This window comes from Pyxicephalus adspersus, chromosome 4 (assembly GCF_032062135.1).
Source record: "Pyxicephalus adspersus chromosome 4, UCB_Pads_2.0, whole genome shotgun sequence".
Classification (NCBI taxonomy): domain Eukaryota; kingdom Metazoa; phylum Chordata; class Amphibia; order Anura; family Pyxicephalidae; genus Pyxicephalus; species Pyxicephalus adspersus.
In genome coordinates, this window is record NC_092861.1 from 30,355,653 (window position 1) to 30,382,472 (window position 26,820).

Below are 26,820 nucleotides of genomic sequence, written 5' to 3' on the forward strand. Positions count from 1 at the left end.
GTTATTGTAAACTTTAAATGTAAATTCATCTCTATTTCTGTCTGATGATGCTGGACCCCAGATAGTGTATTTTGGCCAGACCAGTTCTGTTGGCTGTGGGGGCTGGACTGTTGGGTAGATGATGCCCACTGGTGGAGGTTAGACTTCTGGCTGATGCTGCCTGCAGACTGGTGATGCTGGACTTTGAGTTGGCTGAGCCATGCTTTTGCCTACTGCCAAGGACCGAGTGTGTTCCACTCCCAGAGTGCCATAATAAGTCTCCCAGGCTGAATAATGACTGCAGGCTGCCACTGCACCAGGGTTGTCCTGTGCATGTGGCCAACTAAGTCTCCCTGCCTGGAGTTCCAGGTCCTGGTGTCAGTGTGCTGCAGTGGGAGAGAAGGTGAGTGTTAGAAGACTACATTGCTGCGACAGTAGATGTATTATATGGGTTGCATTGCCAGTCACATGGGGTAGAAATATTTTACCCAAGCTGGCGGCTGCCTCCTTACTTCCCATGCCACTCACCACCCACTGTTTTCCGTCTTTCACAGATGGCTTTGGTGCATCCTGGGCTGTCTTTATGACGGAGCACCATTGCCTGTGAAGTGAAGCACATAAACGAGTGTGTGTTATAAAAAGTTATAAGTATATTTCAGAAAAGCCAGCTATTTTTATACATGGGGAAAAGGTCTTTAGGAAACTTTAGTTGTCTGAGCATGGTAAGATGGCATTTTGGCATAAGAACTTGCAGGAAGATGGTGTGTGTGTCAGAGGGGTAAAGGAAAGGTGAGCATGTGCAGATAGGAAGAATATTAGTTATGTGAACCTGTTAGTTTTTGCTTTATGCTCATCACACATGTTCACTTTATATTACCATCTGGTCTCCAAATGCTGGAATGCACTTTTTATATATTCAGATATAGTCATAACCCATACTTCAAGTCCTTTATAATTTTGATGTCAATTTTTCTGCCCTTTTAGTGAAGTGGTACCCAAACAAAGACTGGCATGCTCAAGATTTTATCTAGTGAATTCTTGAAGTTCTTAATTTTAATATATACATGAAAAGGAATCCAAGATACAAATTTACTTTTTGTTTTAGTGCTATTGCAGGTTAATGAGACAGGGTCATAAATAGCACACTGGGACCAAGACTGAACCCTGTTATATACTACAGATATATCTTACTTCTTTATATGAAATAAAGCAGAACTACAATTCCACTTTGAAAAAAAGTACTCAGGTAGGTCTTTATTGCAGAAAGGAAAAGACGCACAGGGTTTTCCCCCCCTATTTCGGCTACCTAAAAAAGATTCATCAAGGAAAGAAATATGCTCGAAGGAAGGTACTGGGACATACAGAGTTCATACTTTTTTTTCTATGAAAAAGTTCTTTATGAAATAAGCACAACACATTACACTTGTAACTTCTGCTATTTTATTAAGTAGAGGTTTTTCTCCAACCAGTAGTTTACAAAAAAGAGAAAAAAAACAAAAAAAACAACAAAACATGAAATACTCCTGATGAGAAAATAAAACAGTTTTAAATTAAAATAAACATTTACATAATTTCTCAAGGTTGAGAGTTAAACTTGACAAACAAATGGGAATACATCTATACCAAAAGGCAATGTGGGAACACAAGAGCCATTCAAGCCTAGAGAGCTGGAAGCACCTCTATACAAAACCAGAGCTTGAGGAATTGTAGCAGCCATGCTTCACCTCTGGGCAGGAATCTGTATCGCTAATGATGGCTCTCATTTACCCCTCTTCATGCCAATGCATTATGGAATTAAAAGTACAACTTTTACAGGCTAAATGTATGTTATGATGCAACCATTTGAAAAATTACCCTGTTCACGAATACACAAAGTGATTGTTCTGGTGCCTAAAATGAAATAGCATAAAAGTAAAGAATTTTTTTGGGTGTTTCTAGTACCTTATGAGTGCACTGTAATAGAGGCAGACACTCCAAGGGTTAAGGAAGTTCCAGCATGATATTCAATGGGATTTGTAGTTGTGCAGTATTTAAAGTAGCTGTAATTTCTTATGATATTATGTAGGATGAAGGATTGAGAATCAGGAAGTTCTTTAACTCGTGTGGCAGCCTTATTCAAGTTAAAAAGCCATGTGCAATAATACCTAATGGCCATTTCACTGTTCCAACAGATGACACTTTCATAAGCTAAATCAGTTGTTGCACATCATTACTGCTCTTTATGTTGATAAAATGGCTTGAAGTTCCGATATACAGCTAAATGGACAACATAAGTTCCTTGTTCCTACTGCGGAAAGTGCAGTTACTGTGCAGTATACTGCAACGCACAGCACCTGCATGGCTGTTAGCCGCGATGCTCATCACAGAGCAAAGATTTGTGTGATTAGGCTATGATGTAAATATCTAGGTCCTTATTTGCCTGGAGCAGCTAAATATATTTATTACTGAATGCCCCATGATTTTGCTTACCATGAGTTTATGGGATGACTTTTTGCAATAGATGGTAATGAAGGAGTCCCTTTACTTTTCCTGCAAAATTATGTTAAGGCAGCATTGTGTGCTGGGCCAATTATTCTGCATGGCTTTGTTAAAAGCATAGCCTACCCATAACTAGTATTTCAATGATTTGATGGCAACAGGTTCAGCCACATAAACTGACCCAATTACAGCAGCCATACAGCTATTTCTTTGTTAAATGATTTTACATGCTAAAAAACTAGAAATTAATATATCAGATGAGGCAGAGCAAAGTAAAAACAAAATCAGTGGTTGAGCTGGTGCTTAAATCTGCTTAAATTGTCACTGGAAATATTCACACTAGAAGAATTTTTATATAAGGCCCAGTTCACACTTGTGCATCTTCAACAAAAATGACACACATCAAACTGCTTACCTAAAGCATGGGATCTGTGCCTTTATAGTGAATAGCCATGCAACTGTGTGAAGAAATATAATGAAGGAATGTGCAGATCTCTGTTTACTTTTGCATTAACTTAAAATTGCAAATCAAGGTTATGATTTATTAAAAAATCTAAATTCCCACCCTCTAACTTAAACACTCTCCAATTTAATTGCAAAATGGAAACACCAGAGGAGGTGGCAACTTACAGAGAGGGAAAAGGAGGCATCTTAATGGATGGGTGGGGGTTTAGTTAAGAATACCTTAGGGGAGGGAGTAAGGAGTGGGAGTTAGAGGACTTTTTAACTAAACCTGTACTTGTCTCTTGTTTCTGCAAAAAAAAAAAAAATCCACATTTAAATAGGTTTACAAGAAAGAACAGAAATAAAGAACATTTTTTTAAATTTTTATACATGGAGAGTTGTCCCATGTACATATATGGACAGATATAAAGAGTATGACATAAAAAGATAAGACACACAAACAATCTAAGAAAATATTCTGGTAAACAAGGTAAAGACAAATCAGATGAGTCCCTCAAGTGACACTTTTAAGGCTGTTTAGTGGTCAGAAAAAATGGGGTCACTTTGAGGACATTTATCACAGAAAGATAGTTTGTGCAAAAGATCTTCCACGGAGAAATGTCACCAGAAAAAAAGATCAATGGAGCTTGGATTTTACAGCCTTTTCCCATTAAACAAATGATCTTTCCTCTATTCTAATGTAATTAAAAATATGTACTTGTGTCTCCTGTACATGGAAGCATCATTTCTACATTAACTGCAGTGTTTTCCATCCATATTTGGAATGTACAAATTGAGTAATTTGTTGCTGTATTTCATACAAAACTTTGTTCATGGTAAGTACTGTCATAGATGGCTGCAGATGGTTAATACATTCTAGAAAAAAAGATGTGCAAAGAATTACATGCATGAAGATTAATGTGTTTTTGTTCTCCCCATAAGCAACATTTTTTTTCAAAATTCAAGCAGCATTTTTCTTGTAAGACTTGACTTATTCTTGTGCTTAGCTTTATTTTAGAATGGATTCAGTCCTTTAGCAGGGAACATAGCAGGGAGATACCAAACCTTAGGCCCCCAAAACATGAAAAGTAGACTCATAGGTCTAATCAACTGGATTGTTCGCCAACAATATGCTGTATAAGTTTTTGATTTGGGATAAAATACCAAAAATGCCAGGACACCCCCCCCCCGAACACCTAAACAGTTGCCCCCCACCATCACTAAACCTAACCCCTGGCCAAACGTGGAAACCTGACCCCCACTACTTCCAAGCTAATGGTAATATATCCCTTTACCTCCTCTTCTCCAAACAATGAAAAATAACTCTAAAACAAATCTCTCCATGACCTGGTCCCTCAAGCTAACATTACCATAAACAGGATACTTGGTTTAATAACTTCAAAAGTTACCCATATTGCATCATTGGGAGTTTCCGCACTACAGTCCTAAAGTCCAGGTATCTAACCAGTGAAAAAATATTTAGATCAATAAAACATTAGTTACGAGAGGTCTGATCCTTCTTCCTAAAGTCTGTCATGTGCAGATTAATGTCTGACCATCTCAACAGCTAAGAATAATTCTATCTATCCTTATCCTGAACTCACTACGCCCCAGCCCTATGCATGGAAGGCACCATTCCTTCGGATGAAAGCTCAGTGCTAAAAGATGTGACATTCATCCCTACATATGATGATCAAATCACTTGACCAGCCTACAAATACTTGAGTATGTAAGGGTAGCCTTATGCTATAACTTCTATGTCTACATAAACTACTGTCTTTGTGAGCTAGTCTAATGTATAAAAGCACAGGAAACAATAAATAAAAAAACCTTCCCCTGCGATTGCTTATTTTATTTATGTTTACATCTGACAGATCTTCACAAATTTTACGAACATATTGCTGCTATTACTATTCTTTATATACATAGCAACTTTCAGTTTAGGCTTGTTTGTCCTTTAATCCCTGTACTGCCTTGCTGGGTTTTAATGTCTATATTGCATGTAGGATATCTTGTAGAAGAGCTTCTCCGGCTATGGCAATGTGAGTAAGGCAGTACCTGTGTTTTTTGTAACAAAGCAAAGCTTATCATATATACAATGAAAGAACGGCTTTAAAATAAATATATACAGGACAAATAGAAATCCTCTTTGGTCTTCTAAACATATGATAAAACTTCTTTTTTTCCAATGTTTTTTTTTTTTTGTTAAAGAAATTACAGCACTGATCATGGAACTGATCGTAAAGAAAATAACTTGATACATTATGCATCTTATATTTAAAAAAAAAAAAAAAAAAAAAAAAAAAATACATATAATGACACACGTAATCTGGGCAGAGCAGATTACTAAAGTGCTCCAAGTGGTAAGGAAAAGTGGTGAATTACAGAAGGCTATTCCTATCATAACAGCCTGTGTGGAGTTTAAGCATTCTCACTACTGTGCCAGTAGTTTAAGGAAATGTAAAAGTGATGGTCCAAAGCGGATATCCCTGTATTACATTATTTAAGTAATATTATGTTGTAAGCAATTTACTGTGGATGACAAAATTGAAGAAGCCAGTTACCTATTCAGTTGTGCGGTTTCCTATAGAGGTCAGAAAATATTAGGATGTGGAGGCTAGTCACTTTGGAAAGTTCTCCAGCAAAGCAACAAGATTTCTGAAAACCTAAATCCACAAATAAATAGTTAAATACAATACTGGTGTATTTAAGTGTAAGCACTCAATCACTGAAGTACATAGTTCACACTATTCTCAGGTATAGCTGTAAACCTCCGTATTCACCTCTGTATACCAATGCACAAAAGTAATAACATTATAGCATTGTCCAGAGGTTGATTTAGATGAACAAATGCAAAGGAAGGTTTCAATAATGCTAGAAAGAAAGTAATGTAAATACAGCATTGACACAGAAAACCCAAATATACTTTCTCACATCTTCTAAAAATGTTTAGCAGATTCCCCATCATTAATAGGGTGAGAAGACCCGGTTTACTTTTTAACATTATTGGCCTTAAAATAGGAGAGCATTGGTCCATTTTTTGGGGGTATCCACCTTATGCCCAAAGACATGGAAGCAGACAGTAATCCAGCAGCCATATTCATCAGCTGTCTAACTGTAAGGGTTCTGAGCTATGCGTTTGATATCCTGTTTACAACCATACCAGGGTGTATTTGCTTACATTTTGCCTACTACAATTTTTTAAAAAAGGCTGAAATAATCTTAGTTTAGTTTAATAAACAATTTTTGATCTTTATAAATAGACCCACTGACTCCTAGGATGCACAATCAATCAGTCATTTTTGTGGACTTCATTGTGACCATCAATACCTATTTTCAGTCTAATAATCCTTACATCAGAATCTCAAATGCTTTAAACTCTACACAGGGCTTGGACAAAAAAAGTATTACATTTCCTGAAGTTACATGGGTAAAATGGCAGACACTGCCCTTCCCACACACGTTTCCATTATTTTGTTGTGCATGTTTTTGGAACATTTATGAATATTCAAATTCTTTTGCTAAAGAATGTCAATTAAAAAAAAAAAAGAAAATCACCCTTCACTTGTATTAAACAGTGGTGTAAACCTTCAAGTGTTTGTCATTGTTCTTGGACCCAAACAAACAGTGGCCCTTTACAATCCTTAAAGAACAAATGTGAATTGTTGTAACTCACAGGGTGCACATTTCTGGCTTCTGTTGTATATTGTATAATTACCACAGCTTTGATAGATGCAAATTAGTACTAAGTTCTTCAAGGCTTTACCAATGCACATATTTACATAGAGGGTGCGATGAGTAATATAACTATACAATGTTTTTTTTTTTTAAGAAGCTTTACCAGGCTATGATATTTGCTCAGTTGTACTGTCCCACCTGTGTAGTAAATTGTAAAGAGCAATGTACAGGTAAACTTTGGCACAAAAGAAAAGGAGATAAAAAAAGGTTATCCTGAGGCTTAAAATCATATCCAAAGAGCATTTGTACGTTTGTTGTGTTTTTTTGTTTTAAATCTTAGAATGCAATTTCCCTAATACTTGATAGCATGAAACTTTGTGCCTAAACAAATATTTTTTTCCACCAGATCTGATGCAACTTTCCTCTAGAAAGACAATTGTATCTGAATATTTAGACTTTATAAGGGATGTGAACAGCAGCAGAACATGGGCCTGCCAATGTATTTACTACATAAATGGTTCTGCAGTACCAGGCATCTTTCCCTTTAGTCTCAAAACCTAGGTAAGGAAACTAACAAAACTAGTTTATAGAAGAGGGCAACATCAATTGATTGATGCAATAGGTCCCCTTTGTTGTTCCAGTGTGTGATTGGAATCATCAAGAAAGGTGTGCATATATACATCCTATACATACAATAAAAAATGGCTAACAGTTTTTTGATGATCAAAGGAAAAATCTAACTTGGGTCTTGTTTTAGCTCAGAATATATTAGGAATGTGCAATTTGGCCTGTATCTATATCAAGTCATCCATAAAAAGGTTAATGGGGAAATACTCACATGAAAAGGTAAATGAGAAAGAAAAATTAGCAAACAGAAAAAAATAAATAACATTAAAATCAATTTGTACCGTTTAAAGGAAAACAGGTCTGAATACCCTGAATTGTCTAGTGCAGGGACAGTGGTACAGTTCAATGTGGCTTTCTAACAGCTACTCAAACACTGAACCACAATTCCATGTAAACTGGCAATCGCACTTCTCACTCTCCGGTCACTCACGGACCGAGACTCTGAGTTCCGCCTGGATTGTGTGTGATTGTACGACGCTGAGCACACCTAGCAGGACTTCCAACATTCATGTGAATGGCCTCTTCTATCAGAGATGGCAGTCAAAACAGCTCGAGAATAGACAACTCAAACATGAGGTGTGACATCCTGGGGAATGTGACGGAGAAATGAAAGGCAGCATCTGTATCTATACAAAGCACTGCCTGCAGTGTGAATATTGTCACAGGCCAGATTAAATCACTCTCTGGCTGTATGCGTAGATACTGACTCCATTTTCTCAGGGAATTAGCGATTTTATCCCAGGTTTTTAGAAAACATTCCTGCAATACAGGTGTAAAGTTCTTGCCATTTTTTCACAAACTCCAGCTCTGATTGTGGCTGTGAATTTTCGTCTGGCATTACTTTGTTCCAGTTCCTATTCTTTTGTCTTTGTGTCTGCTATGACCCTTTCCCGACGATTGGATTCTCCCTAAAAATCAAAGCAGAAGCATACAGTAAAGTCATGCAGTGTTCCTAATCATCATCCTACACAACAAGAGATTGCACACAGGGAAGGAAACAGACTTCCTATTGCATTGGAACATGCGCAGTAGCCAAGCAGGTAGCAAGAGAAACATAACCCTAAATGGCCATAGCTATTTAAGTTGCAGACAGAATGATTTTTACTATGAACCAGTAACTTTTTAAAGCTGTGTTCAATAATTTGAAACATGATGGAGAATACTGTACTTGGCAATCATTATCATTATTGCTCTTTGAATTGTCTTAATTAGACTATATATATTTGGGTTGTTTGCTTCCCATGTCTGATTTATATGTTAAGGTGAAGCTGCTATTTATTCATTTAAAAAAATTCCCTAATGTGATGGGACTCCATCTGCTAAGAAAAATTTGCTTTTAAAAATGTGTGTGTATTTAGCTATTGGCTCAGAAACAATGCAATCCAGTGCACTGGACAACAAAACAAATAGTTCAAAGCAAAAAAAAAATCTGAAATCCAAGTGAGACTAGATTTGCTTAATCTGTGTAGAAGCCAGTTTTTACTTTGATTAGTGCAAGCACACACTAGGGGTCCTCAAATGCATTTAGTGATTCTGGGCATGTAAGGTTTTTCTGTACCTTTAAAGAGGACTGGACAGATTGCAAGATATGGCGTATATATTGGGCTTACTTTACTAAAAATTACAAAAATCATTTACAATGAATGCAAAGATCAATTCAAAATAATAATCACATATGTGAAAATAACTATTAGGGCAAATGTTCAAAATCATCCTTAGGTGTTCATGCTACAACACTGAGTGAGTTCCAACAATGCAATAATTTGACACTGACAGAGCATGACATACTGAAAAAAAAAAATCATTACGCTGGTACTTACTGGCTGCCATATTTTGCACTGGTACAAATTTTTTTGTATTTCTCATGTGGTTCGTTCAGCTTCTCTACGATTGCTTTAATCTGTTGGATAGTCTTGAATGTCTCCACTGAATCATCAATAGTAAAGTGGTATTCATTGTGCTCCTGTGGACCCTGGTACACGGCGATGCTACCGCAAGCCTCTGAAAAACAGAAAGAATCGCTTTTTAACACAATAAACAGGACCCTTGTGAAAGTGCAATATGAGTCCCTTCAGTGCACACAGATAGTCTATATATCCTGTCAAGCAACATGGAATGGGTCAACATTAAACAGAAAAATTAAATAAATAAAATGACTTTTAATGTTCACTTAAAAATTATTGGAGATAATTGTAGATTTTTTGACCTATTTAAAAATGGCTTCTCTACCACTTCCAGGAGTAAAGAAAGGACAATAGGACTACATACCCAGTAGCAAACCTTTACTCATACTTATTTATTAGGGTAAAATACTGTATATATACCCTACTTTTATCTGGAGAAAACAGGAAAACTACACTGACTAACATAAACAAAGCAAAACACGGCTGTCACTGCCATCAATCAAAACCATAATCAGTAGAAATGCTGATAAAATTAATATGAATACATCCTGGTGTGTTATTTTAAAAACATGTTTTAAAAATGGAGGGGAAAAAAAAAAAACACATTACTCTGTCTGTTTATCTCCACCGCACATTTTTTTTAAGTTAAAGTATATTGTGCTTATTTTGCTTGATTGTTATGACGGGTTACTTGTTCCAGATAATCTTTTGTTCATTAATGTCGGACAGCAGTAGACTGAGTTGTGTCCTCATGTAAAGTGTTTTAAACAGCTTCTATCTGTCAAAGCAGAATAAAAATGCAGTTCCAGGAAATACCACGAAGTGTCACAAGAGTATAAACCCGATTTTGTTTTCTAATGGCATTTCCAGGTCAAAAAACCTTTTTTAGTTTTTAAAAAGCCACACTCAACTTTTCATAGTTTTGTCACTGCCCACCGATAATCTAGAAGTTCAGCAGGTGTGACACACAAAGGCCAGATTGGGCCCCCTAAAATCAGTCCCTTTGTGTTACTGCTATCTTGTGTATCGGTAACATTGGTGGGGTTACAGTTTAACCACCTGGGCGTTACACTGAGCTGGAGCTGCTGCATCTACAGAGAGATGCAGAGCACAATGTAGGATTTCTGCATTGTGCTTCACATCTCACTGCAGATGCCAGCAGCAATAGCAAATTTTTTATTGCTGCTGGAGGAGCTGCGGGGACCGGGTAAGTATTTGCTTTCAGTTGTAATCGGATTGTCATACAATGTATGACAATCGGATTGCAATATAACGTTTGTTTACATTTTAACCACCTGGTGAGAAAAGTTCGGGTTTAACACTTTTTGCAAAAGTTTTTACCCCGAACATGGTCGGGCTTAACGGCCAGGTGGTTAATTATAAGTGTTTGTTTACGGAGGAGATATATCTGTCTAGTTTTATTAAACTGTATTAGAAAGTAGTAGTAATGCTCAATAAAGTCTTTTAATGGAGCAATCCCCCATCTAATGACTAGTATTTGAGTGGACAGCATTGGTGGAAATGTTACCTTCCATTTTCTGTAATTTTGGCATGCTCCTGCTGAACAGGGAATAGATCCTCTCACATTCACGGTCTCCATCTATATCCAATGCTATGTCAGCTGGAACATTTCTGTTAAGATGAAGATCAGACAAAGGTATTAATTAGTTTATTACATTGTGTACCCAGCACAGAACACTCTGATACACAGCTGCGGGGACACAGATTCCCATGTCATACATGTGAAAGAAGCCAGATACATCTTGCTGACAGCTTTAACTCCACTAAACACCAGATACTGTTGCAAAAAACATTAAAATTAGTAATGTACATTTCTCTTCCAAAAATGTAACAAAGAGTTCAAATATGTTTACATGAAGGGTTTCCTATATCCTGTATCTCATTCCCAACAATCTTTTCTGGCTTTTACTCATAGGATATATTAAACAGCCTACAAAAAACACATCAAACATCTTTTTATTTCCCAACTGGGCTTCATAAAGGGCATGTGATGTCATTCCCTTTATTTCTATTTGTTTCTCCTGGAAGAGGACATCAGCAAGTCCTTTGAGACAAGACATCTCATAAAAGAATATTAACCTCCGTAATGTGCATTGAGGTCTAAATACATGGCAAAAATGCATTTCAGTTTTGAATGGACTACACTTTTCCCCCTTCTGCTCAGAGGTGGATTTGTATTGTGACATAAATGCTGCAAATTTCAGTTATCTGTAATGCTTTGGATGTGAACATTCACCTTTGATTGGAGATTGTGCCTTTAAACACCTTTGGGATGGAGTAAATATGACTTATTAAAATATGATTTTTTTTTGTTACTTATAGTACTTAAAACTTTCTCACTGTGTGCACTGAAGACATGAAGTAGGTTTACACTCTGAATGTTTGGGAATATAGCCTTATGCAATAGGATGTTAGGTACAAAACAGAAAAAACACAGCCCAAAGGGGGCCTTCTTGCTGGTGGGCTAACCTCCTAGAGACTCCGTGTAAAAACAGTACAAAGTAGCCAAGTCAATAAAGCCAGTGACAAAGTGGTAGAAGTTTTAACAGTAGGAAGGAATAGGAAAAAGTGTACTATTCCCACAGATCTACCAGTGCATCTATCCCTCAACAAGTTTCTACTCAGAGAAATGGGTTATCCAGGTAGCCTAGAAGTCCTACTAAGACGAGAACTGGTGACAGAACTTTGGTGAACAAATGTGGGGGGAACGTGGAGGGAAGTTTAGGAAAGCTGTAATAAAGTCAAACAAAGGCAGACCCCCATGGCCCCAAAAGGATCTGATAGGGATGCACAGGATGACAAATACACCTCAGGAGCAGACCCCAGCTTGTAGACACTGCAACATTTTTTGTATTGTACCTAGCTTCCTACTCCCTCAAGATCTAAAGATGAATGCTATGTCCTTTAATGAGCGGAAAAGAAAATTTGAATGTACACCCAGCCTAGTAATTTGTTGAGAAACCTCTGCTACAGACAAAATGGCCTTCACTGACAACTCTGCATATAAGCATTTATGTTTTGTTGTTGTCATATAGGTAGGGGTTTCATGCTTTTCATTATCAGGTTCTATACAAGAGCTGTTCAACTGTATTTTTATTTCTCTTTATTTTGTCCTTAATTGTACATTTCTGTTAGACCTAAACACTGGTTTTGCCCTTTGCGTGCACATTTGAATTATCCCATGCCCTTTTGTCACACTTACACAGTACAGGCATGGCAACCTTCAACACTTTCAGACGATGCCTTGCAGCAGAGCCAGGCGCCATTAATGAAAGCAGATGAATGGTACTTGCTGAGTCTTCTCTGATTGCGTCTGCTTACTCTACTCAGCACCTCTATCCATTCATTTAGTTCTACGCAGTTGTTGGCCTGGATGTAAAGGGGCTTCTCTCCATAGATCACTTGAAACATCTGTAACCAACAAAGAATTCAGAAACCTTGGGTACAGTAGGGTTAGTTCAGTATCAATACAGTAGGTGACACAGGTGTTTTGAGATATTACACTCCAAAGAGTGGAGAGGAATAAGTAAGGCCAATTTAGACCTAGGTGTAAATGAAAGGCCTGCTAACACAGCAATGCATCCAAAAACAGGCATGCACTATTTTTGCCACAGAATCCCACTACAAAGAATGGCAGTGCATCACCTGTTCACCATCACCAGGCATGTTAGTTGTAGCTAATCTAGTTGTTTGTGCACTGGGTTACTATTTAAAACGAATGGCCCAACAACCTGAAAATGCATAAAAAAAGCATTACTGCAACATGCTGCAAACACTATGGCAACCATGGCATATGCATGCCTTCATTTCCAATATGCATAATAAAATAAGACACTGGAGCTCTCTAACAAACATTTTCCACCAGGTTTTATTGTTTGCCATTTAATTAAACCAGCACTGACTAAAGGAAAAAATTATTTTATTAGGTACTTACATTGTTCTTATTAAAGGCATTTTCATCTAGCTTCTCAACAGCCAATATATTTTTAATAGGAATACGAAACACCGGTTCTTTATCTGTAAAGTACAAAAAAATTATTAAATTATCATAATTAAAGCAAAGATTTAGATTTTCCAAGTACTGTGTGTCAAGGCATGTATTTTTTTTGTTTAGGTAGCAGTAATCCTTTTTAAAACAGTTGCAAAGGGTATACACAGAGGGGGGAAAAAGGACAAAAATAATAAAATAAGGTTACAGGCAAAAAAAAAGTAAAAAAAAAAAAAGAAAAAAAAAGACCTTTAACAAACTGGTAATATTACATTGAGACACTGCCAGCTGAAAAGACAAGTGTACATGGTCCATATAACTGTTCTTTTTACAGGGTCACCTACCTTTATAGAAGTGACAGTGCTGGTTTAAATAGAATATACCAGCTATTCCTTTGATAAATACTTTATTTTTGAAAATGCATGTTGTAGGACATTATTATTTTTCCTGTGTCATAACTCAATAATTAAATTAACAAGAAAAAGAATGCAATCAGTGAAGTTACAGAATGCATTTTCTACATCAGAATTGTTTCTGGACCAGAAGAAAGCTGATACAGCTGAAAGTTTACTGCCAAATATATATGGATGGCTATCTAGTGAAATACAGAGGTTTGTGCATCACAGGAGATATTAGGAAAGAGATCTCATCTCCTTCTTGCTCTCTATCCTAAAAGTAGATTTGGGTGTCCTAAGCTCCAACAGGACATACGTAAGCCAGGTTCACCCAAACAGTGGGACAGCAGAATTCCCTAAATAAGTTATCACCAGCTAGAATTAATTATGAAGCCTAGAGCCTTCTCTGCAATGTGTATCCGAAATTTGGTTGCCAGTGGAATCATGTGGCTCTACCAAACAGGAACACAGCACACAACAAAAAAAACCTGATGGGTGTCTTAACCCATGTCTTAATTTACTCTATCCAAAACTAACAAAAACATTATAGCTTTAGGGTTTTTTTTTTTTTTTCTAACTGATAAACAGAAATAGACTATCATGTAAAATGTCATTGTTTATTTTTCTATGCAAATATGGGTAAAACATGATAACTTCCAAAGAGGAGAATAATTTGAAAAACAACTCTAAGCTGGTACAATTGGCCGCTGACAACATATTCACCTTTCTGCTTGTGGTATGAAAATTCTCGACTTGTAAGTGAAAACCAGCGTTTTTTAAAATTCTTTTTTCCAATACGAGTTCGACCTTGGGCACGTTTATGCATTTCTCTAAAGTAAAAGAAAAAAACAAAAAAAATCACAGATTTAATAAACATAGACCTTTGGTGTTAAAGTAAAACCACAAATCCATTTTTTACTTACCCGTCTTTTAGTATAACAGACTCAGTCATTCCACTTGGTTCTTTACTTTCAGTCGACGATATTTCTTCTAAGAACTAAATAGGAAAAGTAACACAGCTTTAAACGCAGTTTTTGGCCAGCATTAACACTTAAAGTAAGAGGAAACCCCCACACAAACATTTCAGTTGTAGGTGGTGCACACACGTCTTTTCCCAGTAACAGACACATCTTTGAAACAGGGCAAAGACTCTGTAGACCCTCATTCACCATTTTCTGTGTCTTTGTGTGTGGGGTCAGAACCAATAGCTAATTTACAAGGTAAGCCTTATGGTTAGCAAATTTACCTACCTTATATAAATAAATGAATCAGGTTTAAGTGACTTTACCAAAACATCAAAAACAAAAGCATTAAGGCTACGTACACGTGTGCAATGGTTCCTGGCAGATCCACGGATGACAAACGATCATAATACAAGTGAAGGAGAGAGAGAGCGCAGCGGGGTGCTGCGTGCTGCCCATCCACTCTCCATAGAGCCGAAGAGTGCCGTATGTACAGTGCTCATTCATGCATCATGCGGTCTTTTGTCGTTGGAAAGGATTGTGAAAGATCCTTTCCTATGCCAATTATTCAAGTGTACATAGCCCAACAGACAATAATGCAGCAAAACCTGTTAGAAGGAATACTGCAGAAGTATCTGGTTTTCACAAAATGCAGATTAGTAAAAAAACAAACTGCATAAACATCTTTTATTTAAATAATTATTTTTTCCCCACTTACTCTTTTAGCTGTCCCAGAGATCAGACTTCCAAGAACTGTCCCCCCCAAGTTGTGGCCACTACTGTTGGAGGAGGACTTTCTATTGCCACCAAGGTCATAGGGTGCGAAGTCTATACCTGCTTCCTTAACTTAAATCTACCACATGCCTAAAGTGGTATTTCAAAGAATTATATTTCAATTCTTTCACCAACTGTCTAATATAGCAACACTTTGCACACAATTCTGTGAGAGAATATATGTACATGTATTCTTATAGACTGCAACACCCAAGCAGATAAATTGACATTGTATCATAAAGTCAAGATCCACAAACCTTTTTAACACAAGCTGTGTAGGTTTCTTCTTCAAACATCTTGTAGAAATCACACATAAATGGCTCTTTGAAGCTGGACTGCATAGGTAAAGCAGAATGTTGTTATGTAAGGTACATTACAAATCTTGTTCACAATACAGACAAAGCTCGAAAAACAAAAACAAAAAAAAAAGGCTTACTGTTTTGCTCTTTGATAAATTGCCCACACTTCCAAGAGTCTGAATGGTTTTGGAAATGAGAGTCAAAATACGTGACGTTGCAGCATCCTAAAATAAGTACAGAGAAAGTGAAGTATGTTAACATTTTCTCTAGATAGTGGTACTAACTTTGTAAAATGAGCTAGGAGTAAACCTGCCACCTCATACAAAAAAGTATGTCAATCCCCTACTATCAATTAATGGGGTTAGAAAGTATTTCAATGGTACTGTGTTGTTCACAGTTTATTTTAACCAGGCACATTACTAAGAATATATTTGCAGTAGTCCAGTTCTCAGCAGCTTATGAGCCACAACATCCACAGCACACTGCTGGCTCCAACCCTTCTGCTCCTCTCTCACTACACATTAAAGGTGGTTTATACTGTGTTGCATAATAGCACCTCCTGCCATGCCAAGTTTTGGATTCCCAAGGAGGTAACATGAGATGGACCATACCGGGGGTTCAGGTAAGACCCCATCCCTCCAAGACCAAGCAGCAGTAGGAAGAGGTTGGGTGTCGTTGTTGTACTTTAAAGCTGTACTTTAAAGCTCTGCAAGATGAGCAGATGAGGGTCTTGGTGGCGAGCTTAGAGGACCCATTTCCTCCCATCCCAGCTGCAGTCATTTTTTAATTGAGAATTCGAGAGGATAAAAGGCTGGGTAAATCTGGCAACCCTGTCCTCCTCTTAAGAACTTGGTGTTCTGGATACAGTAAAGTATAGTATAAGTTCCTTTATTTAATACCAATAAAAATAATTTTACTCGCTGCCTAACCCCATGACACCTGAATAGTAAACAAGGGGAGAGGTTGTCACTGAGACAGGAAGATACAGACAGCCATACAAATGTCACTACAACTTTAAACCCTTCACTACTTTACTAAATATTTTTTTCTCAGTTTTCCATATTTGATATATTTCCATATTTTCCATATTTGAAAGCAAATTTGAAGACTATCACTACTGCATAATATAAACACTAAAAAATCTTATAAATCTCTCTCATAGCTACTCCTCCGACCCTAACATCATTTCTGGGGCCATTTTAAATTTCTAAACCTGTCTCTAGCAAATATGCCTCCAAACATTTATAAAATATTAGCTTCACAAATTTTTTTCTCTCCACCAGCTTAGCGTTTCACAAACACTCTTGTACATTTGTCTTAGAAACAAAGTAATTCCAAATCACCACTGAACATATGCTTAACTAGAAAAGTAAAATGTATGAGATTCAGTAATAACAGATACAATAACTTACTGGGTGGTGGGATCTCAAGTGGAATATGTGAGGGGACACAACGGCCACAGCAAAGAATCGCAGAAAGACAAAGCTGCTAACTGCTGAATACTGTACATGAGGGTCATCTGCAGAAAGACATCAAGAAAACACAAATATAACATTCCTGGAAAAATGTTAACCTTTTAGATTTGGTACCAAGTCAAATCTGTAAAATGTTTTTCAATGAGAGGAGTACACCTATAATATTAATAAGGATTGAGTGTACCAAGGAGACAAGGTGAGACAAGGTAGGGAACAAGGGGATGTCTGAAGAAATACTTGTGCTTATAAGATCCACCCAATAAGCCTTTCAGAAGTAATACTAAAACATTTCAGAATGTATCAAAGTGAAATACCACCAAGATTACAATAAATGTATATCAAAATCAGTGATATAATTGCAAAAATATAGAGCATATTAAAAAAAAAACTTGGGGCAATGGGAGATAACGTAGCTGATTATGTTTGCTTTAGACTTTTTACAAACATGAAAAGTAACAAAGACCAATATCGAATGATGATATACCAGATATCATTATTCTAATTACTAAAGAAAAGAGTTGTGAACAGCAACTAGACTTTCATTTTATTATTTGCATTGGGAGGTTGAAAAAGCAGAACCAGTTACCAAAAACACTAGGCTTTCCTTTGTTTAGAAAATGTCTATAATACCCCAATGTACTTAAACTGCCGATGGATTCTAACACCACTAGGGGAAATCTGAAAAATCATTTCTGTATTTTGTAAATAGTCATTAAAGTATTGGGAGGAGAAAAAAAAGCTTCCCCCATAAAAATATACCTATTCAATTAATTGAGATAATTTGTTTGGTATTTATTAGCACAAAGTTCAAACTAACAAGCAGCGTGGAAGGCAGTTTAGAACTCGAACCCTTATCTAAAATTATTATTATTATTAAACTGTATTTATATGGCGCCAACATATTACGCAGCACTGTACATTAAACAAATTAAAATTTATTTTATTCTCGCTTCTTTGTGTGGTACAAGTAGAGCACTTTTTTAACAGCCAGTTCATTTAAGCATAGCAGTTTTCTGCCTTCATGCAGCCCCGCTGAAGATTACAAAAGAGCAATACTTACTAGGAAAGTGCCGGACAGCCATGTGGCGCATTGCAGAAAACAGGTCACACATCACAGTTGGACAGCTCATGCTGGATTTGACTATACACGAAAAAACTTTGTCCACATAACTTCTAAGATTGTCCTGCAAAGGAGGCAAAAAACAAGCCATTAGTATCATCATCACTAGACAGTATCACATATACAACATACAAATAATAGTGCAAGTGGACTAATAAAGACCTATATGGAAATATTGACACAGAAGGTCTTTGTGTGGATGACTTTGACATGCAGACTGCAAAAGGACTGAGACATCAAAATGGGGTAGGTCAAATTTGGAAACATGAAGATCTGTTCACTGCAGACACAGTAACCTAGAAGATGATCAGCATACCAGGGTAAAGCTATAACTGATATGATTGTGTACATAGAAAAATGTTTATATGCAGAAAACAATCTTTCTAAAATTTGCAGCTGTAACTTTACCAGTGAATAATGAAAATATTTCAGGGCTCTAAATCGCAGATAAAAGAGTTGTTGGGCATTGGTAAAGGAACTTTCTTAGAAATGGTGTGAAGCTGTCCATAGTAGTGATTCTGTGGAAGCCCACAGAATGAACACTTGCAGGGTGCTTTTCTATGTCAGCAGACAATTATATATGATAAAGGGTTGTGTTTGGGAGGTAAAAGTTGATTTATTGCACCACATCCCTAAATCATTGTAGCAGGTTAAAAAAAAAAAAAATTGCCTATATACCTCTATATATGATAAATGCATACAGACTAATAACCATAGATCACAAACTAATTATCCATTTTGCTGTACATATTGTGAATACTGAGTTTTATGTCATATATTTCAATGATTTATTTGGATATTTTATGTTATTCTCGAATGACAATAGGGCAATTACATTCTTTGCATCTCCCACATTTTCTCATTCCTTTTAGTTTATCTTTAAAATCTTTTGGGGGTTCAAAATGACTCCTAACTAATTTGTCTTTTAATGAAGGAGCTCACATTTTTTTAAATCTTAGAATCTTCTAGTAATATAGGCCAATAATTTTTATATATTTGTTGGATTTTTTCTGATGAATCCTGTTTTTTTCTTTTTTGCAAAGGTCAAATGTTCTCCTTTATTGGTATGATCGCTTTAATGGTCTGTGACTGTAACCCCTTAGTAGCCTATCTCTTTTGATTGGATTTCAAAGTCCTCAAAAATGGTACAATTTCTTCTTACTCTCATGTATTGAGAATAGGGAATAGTTTTTTTCAGAGAAACAGGATTTGTACTGTTTGCCGATAGGAAAGAGATTTTTGAAATATTGAAATTCATAGCCTTTAATTAAATACAAAAATATTTTTATGTCAATATGTATCTCAGTAATTCAACAATAAATTAATTTTGTTTCCATGTTTTGATGTACTGTTCTTCCAAAAATGGTTTTATAGTTTCCAATCCTTATGTATGTGGAATACACAAATATAAAATTTCCATATCAATCACTACTAACAAAGCATTGGGGGGGTACTTTGAGATCTTCTATTAGCTTGAGAACATCTAAGGTATCTTTTAGATACGAAGGGAGACTGGATACAAGGTCTCTTAAATAGTTATCTATCAATTCACTGGCTTTCTCCGATTTTCAGCCCATTCCTGACACAATGGGTCTACCAAGGGGATCGTTCATATTTTTTTATAGATTTTGGGGAGACTAGAAATTCTTTTATAGCATTCCTTTGATGTTTATTCATGTTATCCTCTTTCCCTTCTTTTATATTCATCTGTTCTATTTCTAAACTAACTGCTTTTAAAAATGCCCATAAAGTTGAATTTCTTTGAAGGACAGGAAAATTCCTTGAGTAGAATTTATCAAGGAAATCTCCTAAATTTTTGTCTTGACTTTGGATAAATGTTACAGTTATCTCCACAATTCCAGGTTGGGCTTTAGTAATGGTTCCATTTTCCTCTAGGAGTTGGTACAAAGTTTTGAATGTTCTAAAGTCATTAATGTCATAGCCTTTAAATACTTTTAAATCACCACAACTTGGTTATTTTTGCCCATCTTTCATAAATTCCACTTTATAGTAAACTTTTCTGTCAAATAGATGTAAATCTTTTATTAATTCAAATTTGTCTCTGAGCTGTAGGGGAAAAATTGAAGTCTAGACCTAATACCTCTTCCTGTATTGATATTGAGATATATTTATTATTTTTAATTTTTCCGCAGATTCAGAATGGCCTTTTCAACTAATTGTCTAATGTTTCCATTTTTGGCCATGTTCTGTGCTTTGGTTGTGCCAAAAAAAGTGGATTTTGGTGTGGCTCCTAAAGAGTCAGAACCACCTGATTCCTTAAATGTGTTAATGTTGGATGTTTTTTTTCTGTGTTATGTGATGTCGTTTTTCCTTCTTCCTTTTTTTCTGTATGTGTAGGTGTATACTGAATTAGACCGTTTTCTACTGGTAAATCTAGTGTCATGTGTAATAAATCCCCTTAATCCTTTTCTCCCAGTTGTGGATTGTGAAATGTCTGACGTGGATGAAAGGCTATCCAATTCCAATTCTTCCTCCCTGGGGGAATTTTTCTCAGTTATATGCTCAATCAAAGGCTTGTAAGTCCCTTCTAAATTTCTTTTCCTTCCCTTCAATTAATTCCTTATTTAATTTAGTCAGATATGTTTTCATATTTTGTTTTTTTATTTCAAAACTTTCTAGCTTCTAGTAATTCCTGTTTATAGTAACTGATTAGTATTTGCATTAATTCTTTGGAAAATCTTATGAGTGAGTCCCTTGCTGATAGGAGTCATGTGCCCCACGTGTTCCCGGGTCTTCAGACAGAAACAATCATCAAGCTGCACGCATGCGCCATGTGGGACACGGGACTGGATGTATTTAAGGAAAGCATTTCACTGAACATGGAAGCTGCAGGGACCTGAGATCATGAAATGGGAGCAAACGTTTCAAAGTAAGTTCTTGATACTGAATATTAAAAAATTCTTAAGTGACTATATATGAAATTGATTATACATTTTAATGATTTTTTTTAACCTACTGCTATGCACCCTCAGTTATTTAATAATTATTTATTGATCATCTAATGAGTTATGCACTAATTTTTGGATTATGATAACTAGACATTTAAATACAAAATTTTAAATATATGGAATTGACTATTTTAATTAATGATCTTATTAAATCAATACAAATGAGAACATAAATAGAATGAACTATCCCACTACTTTTATAATGGACATTAAATAATGACAAGTACTCTAGCATGGAAATATGGATTTTTTTTAATGTTTTGTATGATCTTTTAGAAAAACTTTTTGTATTATCATAATAAAATTGTACAGAAATTTACCTTCTTTTAAACAAAAATAGTATTTTCTTCTTTACAAATACATTATATAAGCACCTAAAAAGTCCCATTTCAAAAGAAAATTATATATAAAAAACCTGCCCCCACACCATCATGGTAATTATTAATTTTATTATTATTAGTATTATTATTATTAATAAACAGGATTTTTATAGCGCCAACGCATTACACAGCTCTGTACATTACATTGGGGTTGCAAATGACAGACAGTGACACAGGAAAAGAGGACCCTTCCCCAAAGATCATGTTAGGTCATCTTAGCGGACACTGCCAAAGAGTTCTCCACACTCCAGAAAGCTGAGCAATTTGTAAGTAGAAATGCATCTTCTCAAATATGCCCCCAGACAGAGGCTCTGAGACTTTTCTACTGTTGCTAATAGTGCCATATTTCTAGACTTCAGAAATATATATTTTTTTATTGCATTACAGTTAAAAGGAAAACAGGTCGTTTATTTGATTGTGCAACAATTATAGTTTCTTAACTGAGGCTAATTTTTATAGCAACATTATGGACAATAAATACAAACTGCTACATTAAATGCTGGGAATGACCTGTTAATTTAGGTTGCATTATTAGGTGTAAATTCTAGAAAACTATTACATTCAGCAGCTGACTGTAAAACATAGCTGGAGTACTCATGTTTTGAACATAATGACATTTACAAGCACTTGCTGAAATTTAAACACTTAATCAAATTGGTCTTCTCCTTTTGATGTCTACTGATTGTATTTTTCAATTCATAAGTAACATAAATACTGCCCTCTACTGGCTAACATTAGTTTCCTCTATTATGAAATCAAAGGGTGGTTTAAAAATACCATTCAATAATTTTCATAACCTAGAAATTGTAAAACTTGTGTGTATATATAAATATATGAAAAAACCAGAAGCAGGTGTTGGATGACCAACCTCAATGGTGGTGCTCCAGAGGTAAATAAACAACTTAATTATGAACATTTTTAAGACCTTTAGCTGTTCTGTTTAAGAACACTAAAGGGTCCACAATAGTGTGCACAAGAAAAGAATATGTATTCATTTCTTGCACACTATTTACTATTTATTGTATATACTCAAGTTTTAACTGTGATTTCTGTGCCCTACGTTTCTACTTGAGTCAAAGCAAAGTTTTCTGGATTCTCAGGTAAAATTAAATACCTTGGTTTAAAAGCAAATAATTTTTTATCAGTTATAAACATTTTAAAACAATTTTACGAATGGATGTAAATCATTGTTATAGGAGGGTGCACAAAGAGAATATTACTGCAAGACGCACCTTGTGGTTATCCACGTTGTCCCCTTCTCTCAGACGATTAGGATCTATCTCACAGGGCTTTGGGGAATCACATATCTAAAATATAAAAATAATCCAGGGTGAGTATGTTCTTTGTGAGAAAGCAAAAGCTAAAGTTCACTCTTAACTACTTTAAATTAACATTGCAGGGTTTATTATACTTTATGGGCTATGCAAGTATACCAACTAAACTAGGCTTCAAAAATACCATAAACACATGGGAGGGGAATACTATAAACAGCTAAGAAGCATGAAGCAATATTTATCTTTGGACTTTTTTAATGTAAAATTCATCAGTTCAGCCTCTGACTTCTGCAGCGTCCTACATAACCAAGATGGAAAATGATATGCAGCTTCAGTGTTCTTCCCGGCTCCTTTTATCCAGCTCACCACCTGGCACTTTTCAGCACCGGGTGGTGAGTTACTGAGGTATTCCACCCACCTACAGTTTCTTCCACCCAGCTTAAAAAAATTTTTGGGTTGAGCACTGAGCTTTTTTGACCTCATCTATATCCACCTAGTTTATATCTGTCCTAGATAGACATATACATTATTATTACTACATAGTATTTATATAGTGAAGGCATATTCTGAAGCACTTCACAAAGTCCATAGTCATGTCACTAGCTGTTATTATCACACAAAGCAAAAACAGTTACACTATTGTATTTTGCTAAATAAATATCTGCTCCCTCTACGTAAGTACCCAGAAAGTAAATTTTTTTAAAAGCGTTACCTCATCTATAACACTCTTCAGCGTCACCTTCAGATAATGGTTACCAACTATCTTCATTGTCTCATCCATGCAGCGAGTGGCCAGGGAGTTTCCTCGAAAAATAGTATTAGCTTCTCTATAAAAGAAGGAATTTTAGCAATGAACACACCTGAGTGTAAGTAACCAAAACCATTACCCATGTATACAAATTGGTACATACTGTGTATCATTCAGGTCTAGCTGTGCTATGGTTGCCACAAATGGTACTAGTTTCTGGTGGTGGAGAAGGAGTCGAACCAAAGGAAGAACAGCATCATTTTTATCTCGACATACTTCTCCCAGGATAAAGGCAGCTGAGGCAGTAATGGGCTGAAACAAAACATTTACATGGGTATTAGTGAAGCTATGTGTCCTACATAACATTTTTAACAAGGTTCTCCCCTCCTGCTTTTTAGTCATTTGCATCTGAAGCTATATATCCACACTCACGTGTCTCAACACATGTTTGCTCAACTATGAGTAGGACTTAGAATTTTAGGAATAATTTTAGAGGAGAATAATAAATGTTCTTGGTTACAAACTGTATAACTGACATGAATTCCCAAATGTGGTTGTCTTCTACAAAAGTAAGCTAGATTTTTTCTTATATGAAACCAACCTTGGGACGAAATTTGTTGCTTGGCATTTAAGGAAAACTGCACTTTCATGTGGAATACTTAAGCTTGGGAAAGAGGGAACACAAGATAACTACACTGTGTATGAAAGTGCAGTTATGCTTTAAACTTAAGACTATGTTGACACTAGCTGTTAGGTTGCTGTGCAGTTACTGCTTCCTCACACCCCTATACCATTTCCTGTGGTGAGACACAAAATGTAAAATATCACCCACGACAGCCAATAAAAAAAATGAATGGAGGTGGCATTGAACTTTTCAGCACTACTGACTACCTCTTCATATACAATATTTCAAAAGCTTGTTCATTCAAGAACCAACTCAGAACTATCAGCTAGGTCAAGCCGCTTGGAGCTGCACAAGAATACTTATTCCTAATGTGGATCTGAACATACCCTAAAGAAACAAAAACTTATACCAAGATTACATTTAGGCAACTCACTAAAATTACAAATAATAAATAAGTTATACAATGCATGGTAACAGCATATATGGTCTATGATAGCTGTCAAATTATTATTAACATTGTTTTACTAAAGTTCATAGCAAATGCGCAACAGAAAACTTTTAACTGTACAAAATGACTGCTATATGGCCAGCAGATGTATTTAAAGGAACATTATTTTTTGTCAAGATTTAAAATTCAGGATTCTGAGAATATATAGATCTTTATCTACAGGAGGTACCGTTATTCCTGTTGGTATAAAATATCATCCTAGGATAGACCTGGATCTATTAAAAACTGTGATTACAGCAATAAAACTTTGCTTATGCAAGGAAGTTGCAGATTTGACAAATTGTATTTTATTGGTTTTATTACCCTTCCGCCAGCTATTGGGCAGGTCAAATACACGCAATTTAAGGTTTGTTTTATTAAGCCAATATGATGAAATGGTACAAACTAGCACAAGTTTTACATCTGTACTATAAAAGCAAGTGCTGAACTACAGGCTTGTTATTTTCTTTTATCAAATAATTAGGAAGATTGCATTTAGGTTCTAGTTGTTGTCAAAGGTCTGTACTATATGATGGTATTACTTTTTAGGTGTGAAAATCTGAATAATTATAATCAGAGATCTTGATATTCTGTTTTAAGTACCTGAACATCTGGTGATTTAACCAGAAGACTCCTCAAAGGTGAATAGAATTCTGAAGGCAGAACATAGTCCTCTGTATAGCCGATACTAAGTCTCAGGGAGCCCAGGTCATCACACTTTGAGGATTTACTTCCATTGTCTTTTGGCTGGAGAAGATACCTAAACACAAAAAATAATCCAAGAATGTCAAGTCTAAATGCTACATAGTAACATTACAAAATGTACAGAGGAATAATGCGCATTGTCATGCTTGTTGAATAGATTACTGCACAAATACACAGCAAGTAAAACATCTGTAGTCTAATTGTAGATGCTTCATGCCACTGAAATGTGGAAAAATTTCAGAAATATTTATTATGCCCTTAAACTAGCTTCCTTTACCAGGCAAATGACTGTGAATTTGCTCTATGTTAGTAGGCATAGCAGGCCGACATCCTCATTTACATATGATACACTAGTGCTGACCTTTTAATAAAAAGAAAATCAAACTTCACACAACCTTTTCTGAAAGAAATACAGGGGCTTCCACTCTAACAGCCCAACTTATCATATATTTGTTATTTGCTAAATATAGTTTGCTTTTGAGATTCATTATGATGCTTTTGAAAGAAAATTATTGACAAGTGCATCCGAGCTTCTCTGCAGAATTTAACCTACTGCCCTTCTACAGATTTGTATTGGGAGAGACTCTGTGCCCTTGTAACGTGACAAAAAAGCTGTGATACCACATTTGACCAGCAGGTGGTGATGAAGGTAAAAGTTTTAAGTACACCAGACAAAAAAGAATGAGCAGCAGCTGCTGGAGTCTGAAAAAGCTGGTTGCCTGGCTGTATCTAGATTCAATACCTCACAGACCCAGAAAAAACATACATATAGCAGTGTCAGAAAATCATCCCAATTCTCTATATATATAGTTGTAAACATTGCCTGGAAAAGTCTTGTGAGGTAGGGCATCTAGAAAAACCTACTATAAAAATAGTTGCGTCAATATAAATCAGTGTTAACCCACAAATTACGTGATATAAAGTGCAAATGTTTTCAGCTCCCAGTATATTTAGCAATTTTTGTCACATTCACCTGGACTTGTTCTTTAATGTTGAAGATGTTTCTGCTCATAAAAGCTGTTTGTTAAGTTCTAATAAGTATTAAAAAGATATTCCAGTATTTATAACCACACAAGTAATTATGTCAATCAATTACCATGGAATGTGTCAAGGCAGATTCTGATTTCTGAGAACATTATGAGAGTTGTAAAATTCTGTTACGCACTGTATTCTAATAATATAATCCAATACCACAATAATATGTTGTCTGGGATAACCATAACCTTTTATTTTTACACAAATGAAGCTGTTCATTGTCAAACTGCAGAGTACAGAAGCTAAAATCCCATTAAATGTGGGTAACAAATTATGTTGAAGACTTCCAGAGAGGAGGGCAGAACATGCATAGTTCCTAGATAGTAAGCTTTGCTGAGCAGGGTCCTCTCTTCCTCCTGTGTCACTGTATGTATCTGTCTGTCATTTGTCAATGTACAGCACTGCGTAATATGTTGGCGCTATATAAATCCTGTTATTAATAATAATAATAAT

The 26,820-nt window shown here is 35.9% G+C and overlaps 1 protein-coding gene across 2 annotated transcripts in view; it reads right to left on the bottom strand.

The window, feature by feature from the left end:
- Positions 1-1,396: 1,396 nt before the first annotated feature.
- The window catches only part of RASA2 (RAS p21 protein activator 2), a 70,277-nt gene continuing 44,853 nt past the window's right edge, over positions 1,397-26,820 (bottom strand). The window contains exons 10-24 of one of the 2 annotated variants that reach the window (XM_072407672.1): positions 25,231-25,387; positions 23,679-23,827; positions 23,480-23,594; positions 22,726-22,800; positions 18,085-18,208; positions 16,962-17,068; positions 15,687-15,773; positions 15,508-15,585; positions 14,438-14,511; positions 14,238-14,344; positions 13,066-13,148; positions 12,334-12,542; positions 10,639-10,742; positions 9,027-9,207; positions 1,397-8,114 (exon numbers count right to left, since the gene is read on the bottom strand). In XM_072407672.1, the coding sequence (XP_072263773.1) occupies positions 8,084-8,114; positions 9,027-9,207; positions 10,639-10,742; positions 12,334-12,542; positions 13,066-13,148; positions 14,238-14,344; positions 14,438-14,511; positions 15,508-15,585; positions 15,687-15,773; positions 16,962-17,068; positions 18,085-18,208; positions 22,726-22,800; positions 23,480-23,594; positions 23,679-23,827; positions 25,231-25,387 (1,681 nt within the window). In that variant the 3' untranslated portion in view covers positions 1,397-8,083. The remainder of the gene's footprint in view (positions 8,115-9,026; positions 9,208-10,638; positions 10,743-12,333; positions 12,543-13,065; positions 13,149-14,237; positions 14,345-14,437; positions 14,512-15,507; positions 15,586-15,686; positions 15,774-16,961; positions 17,069-18,084; positions 18,209-22,725; positions 22,801-23,479; positions 23,595-23,678; positions 23,828-25,230; positions 25,388-26,820) is intronic. The other variant, XR_011920254.1, reaches the window with a different exon arrangement.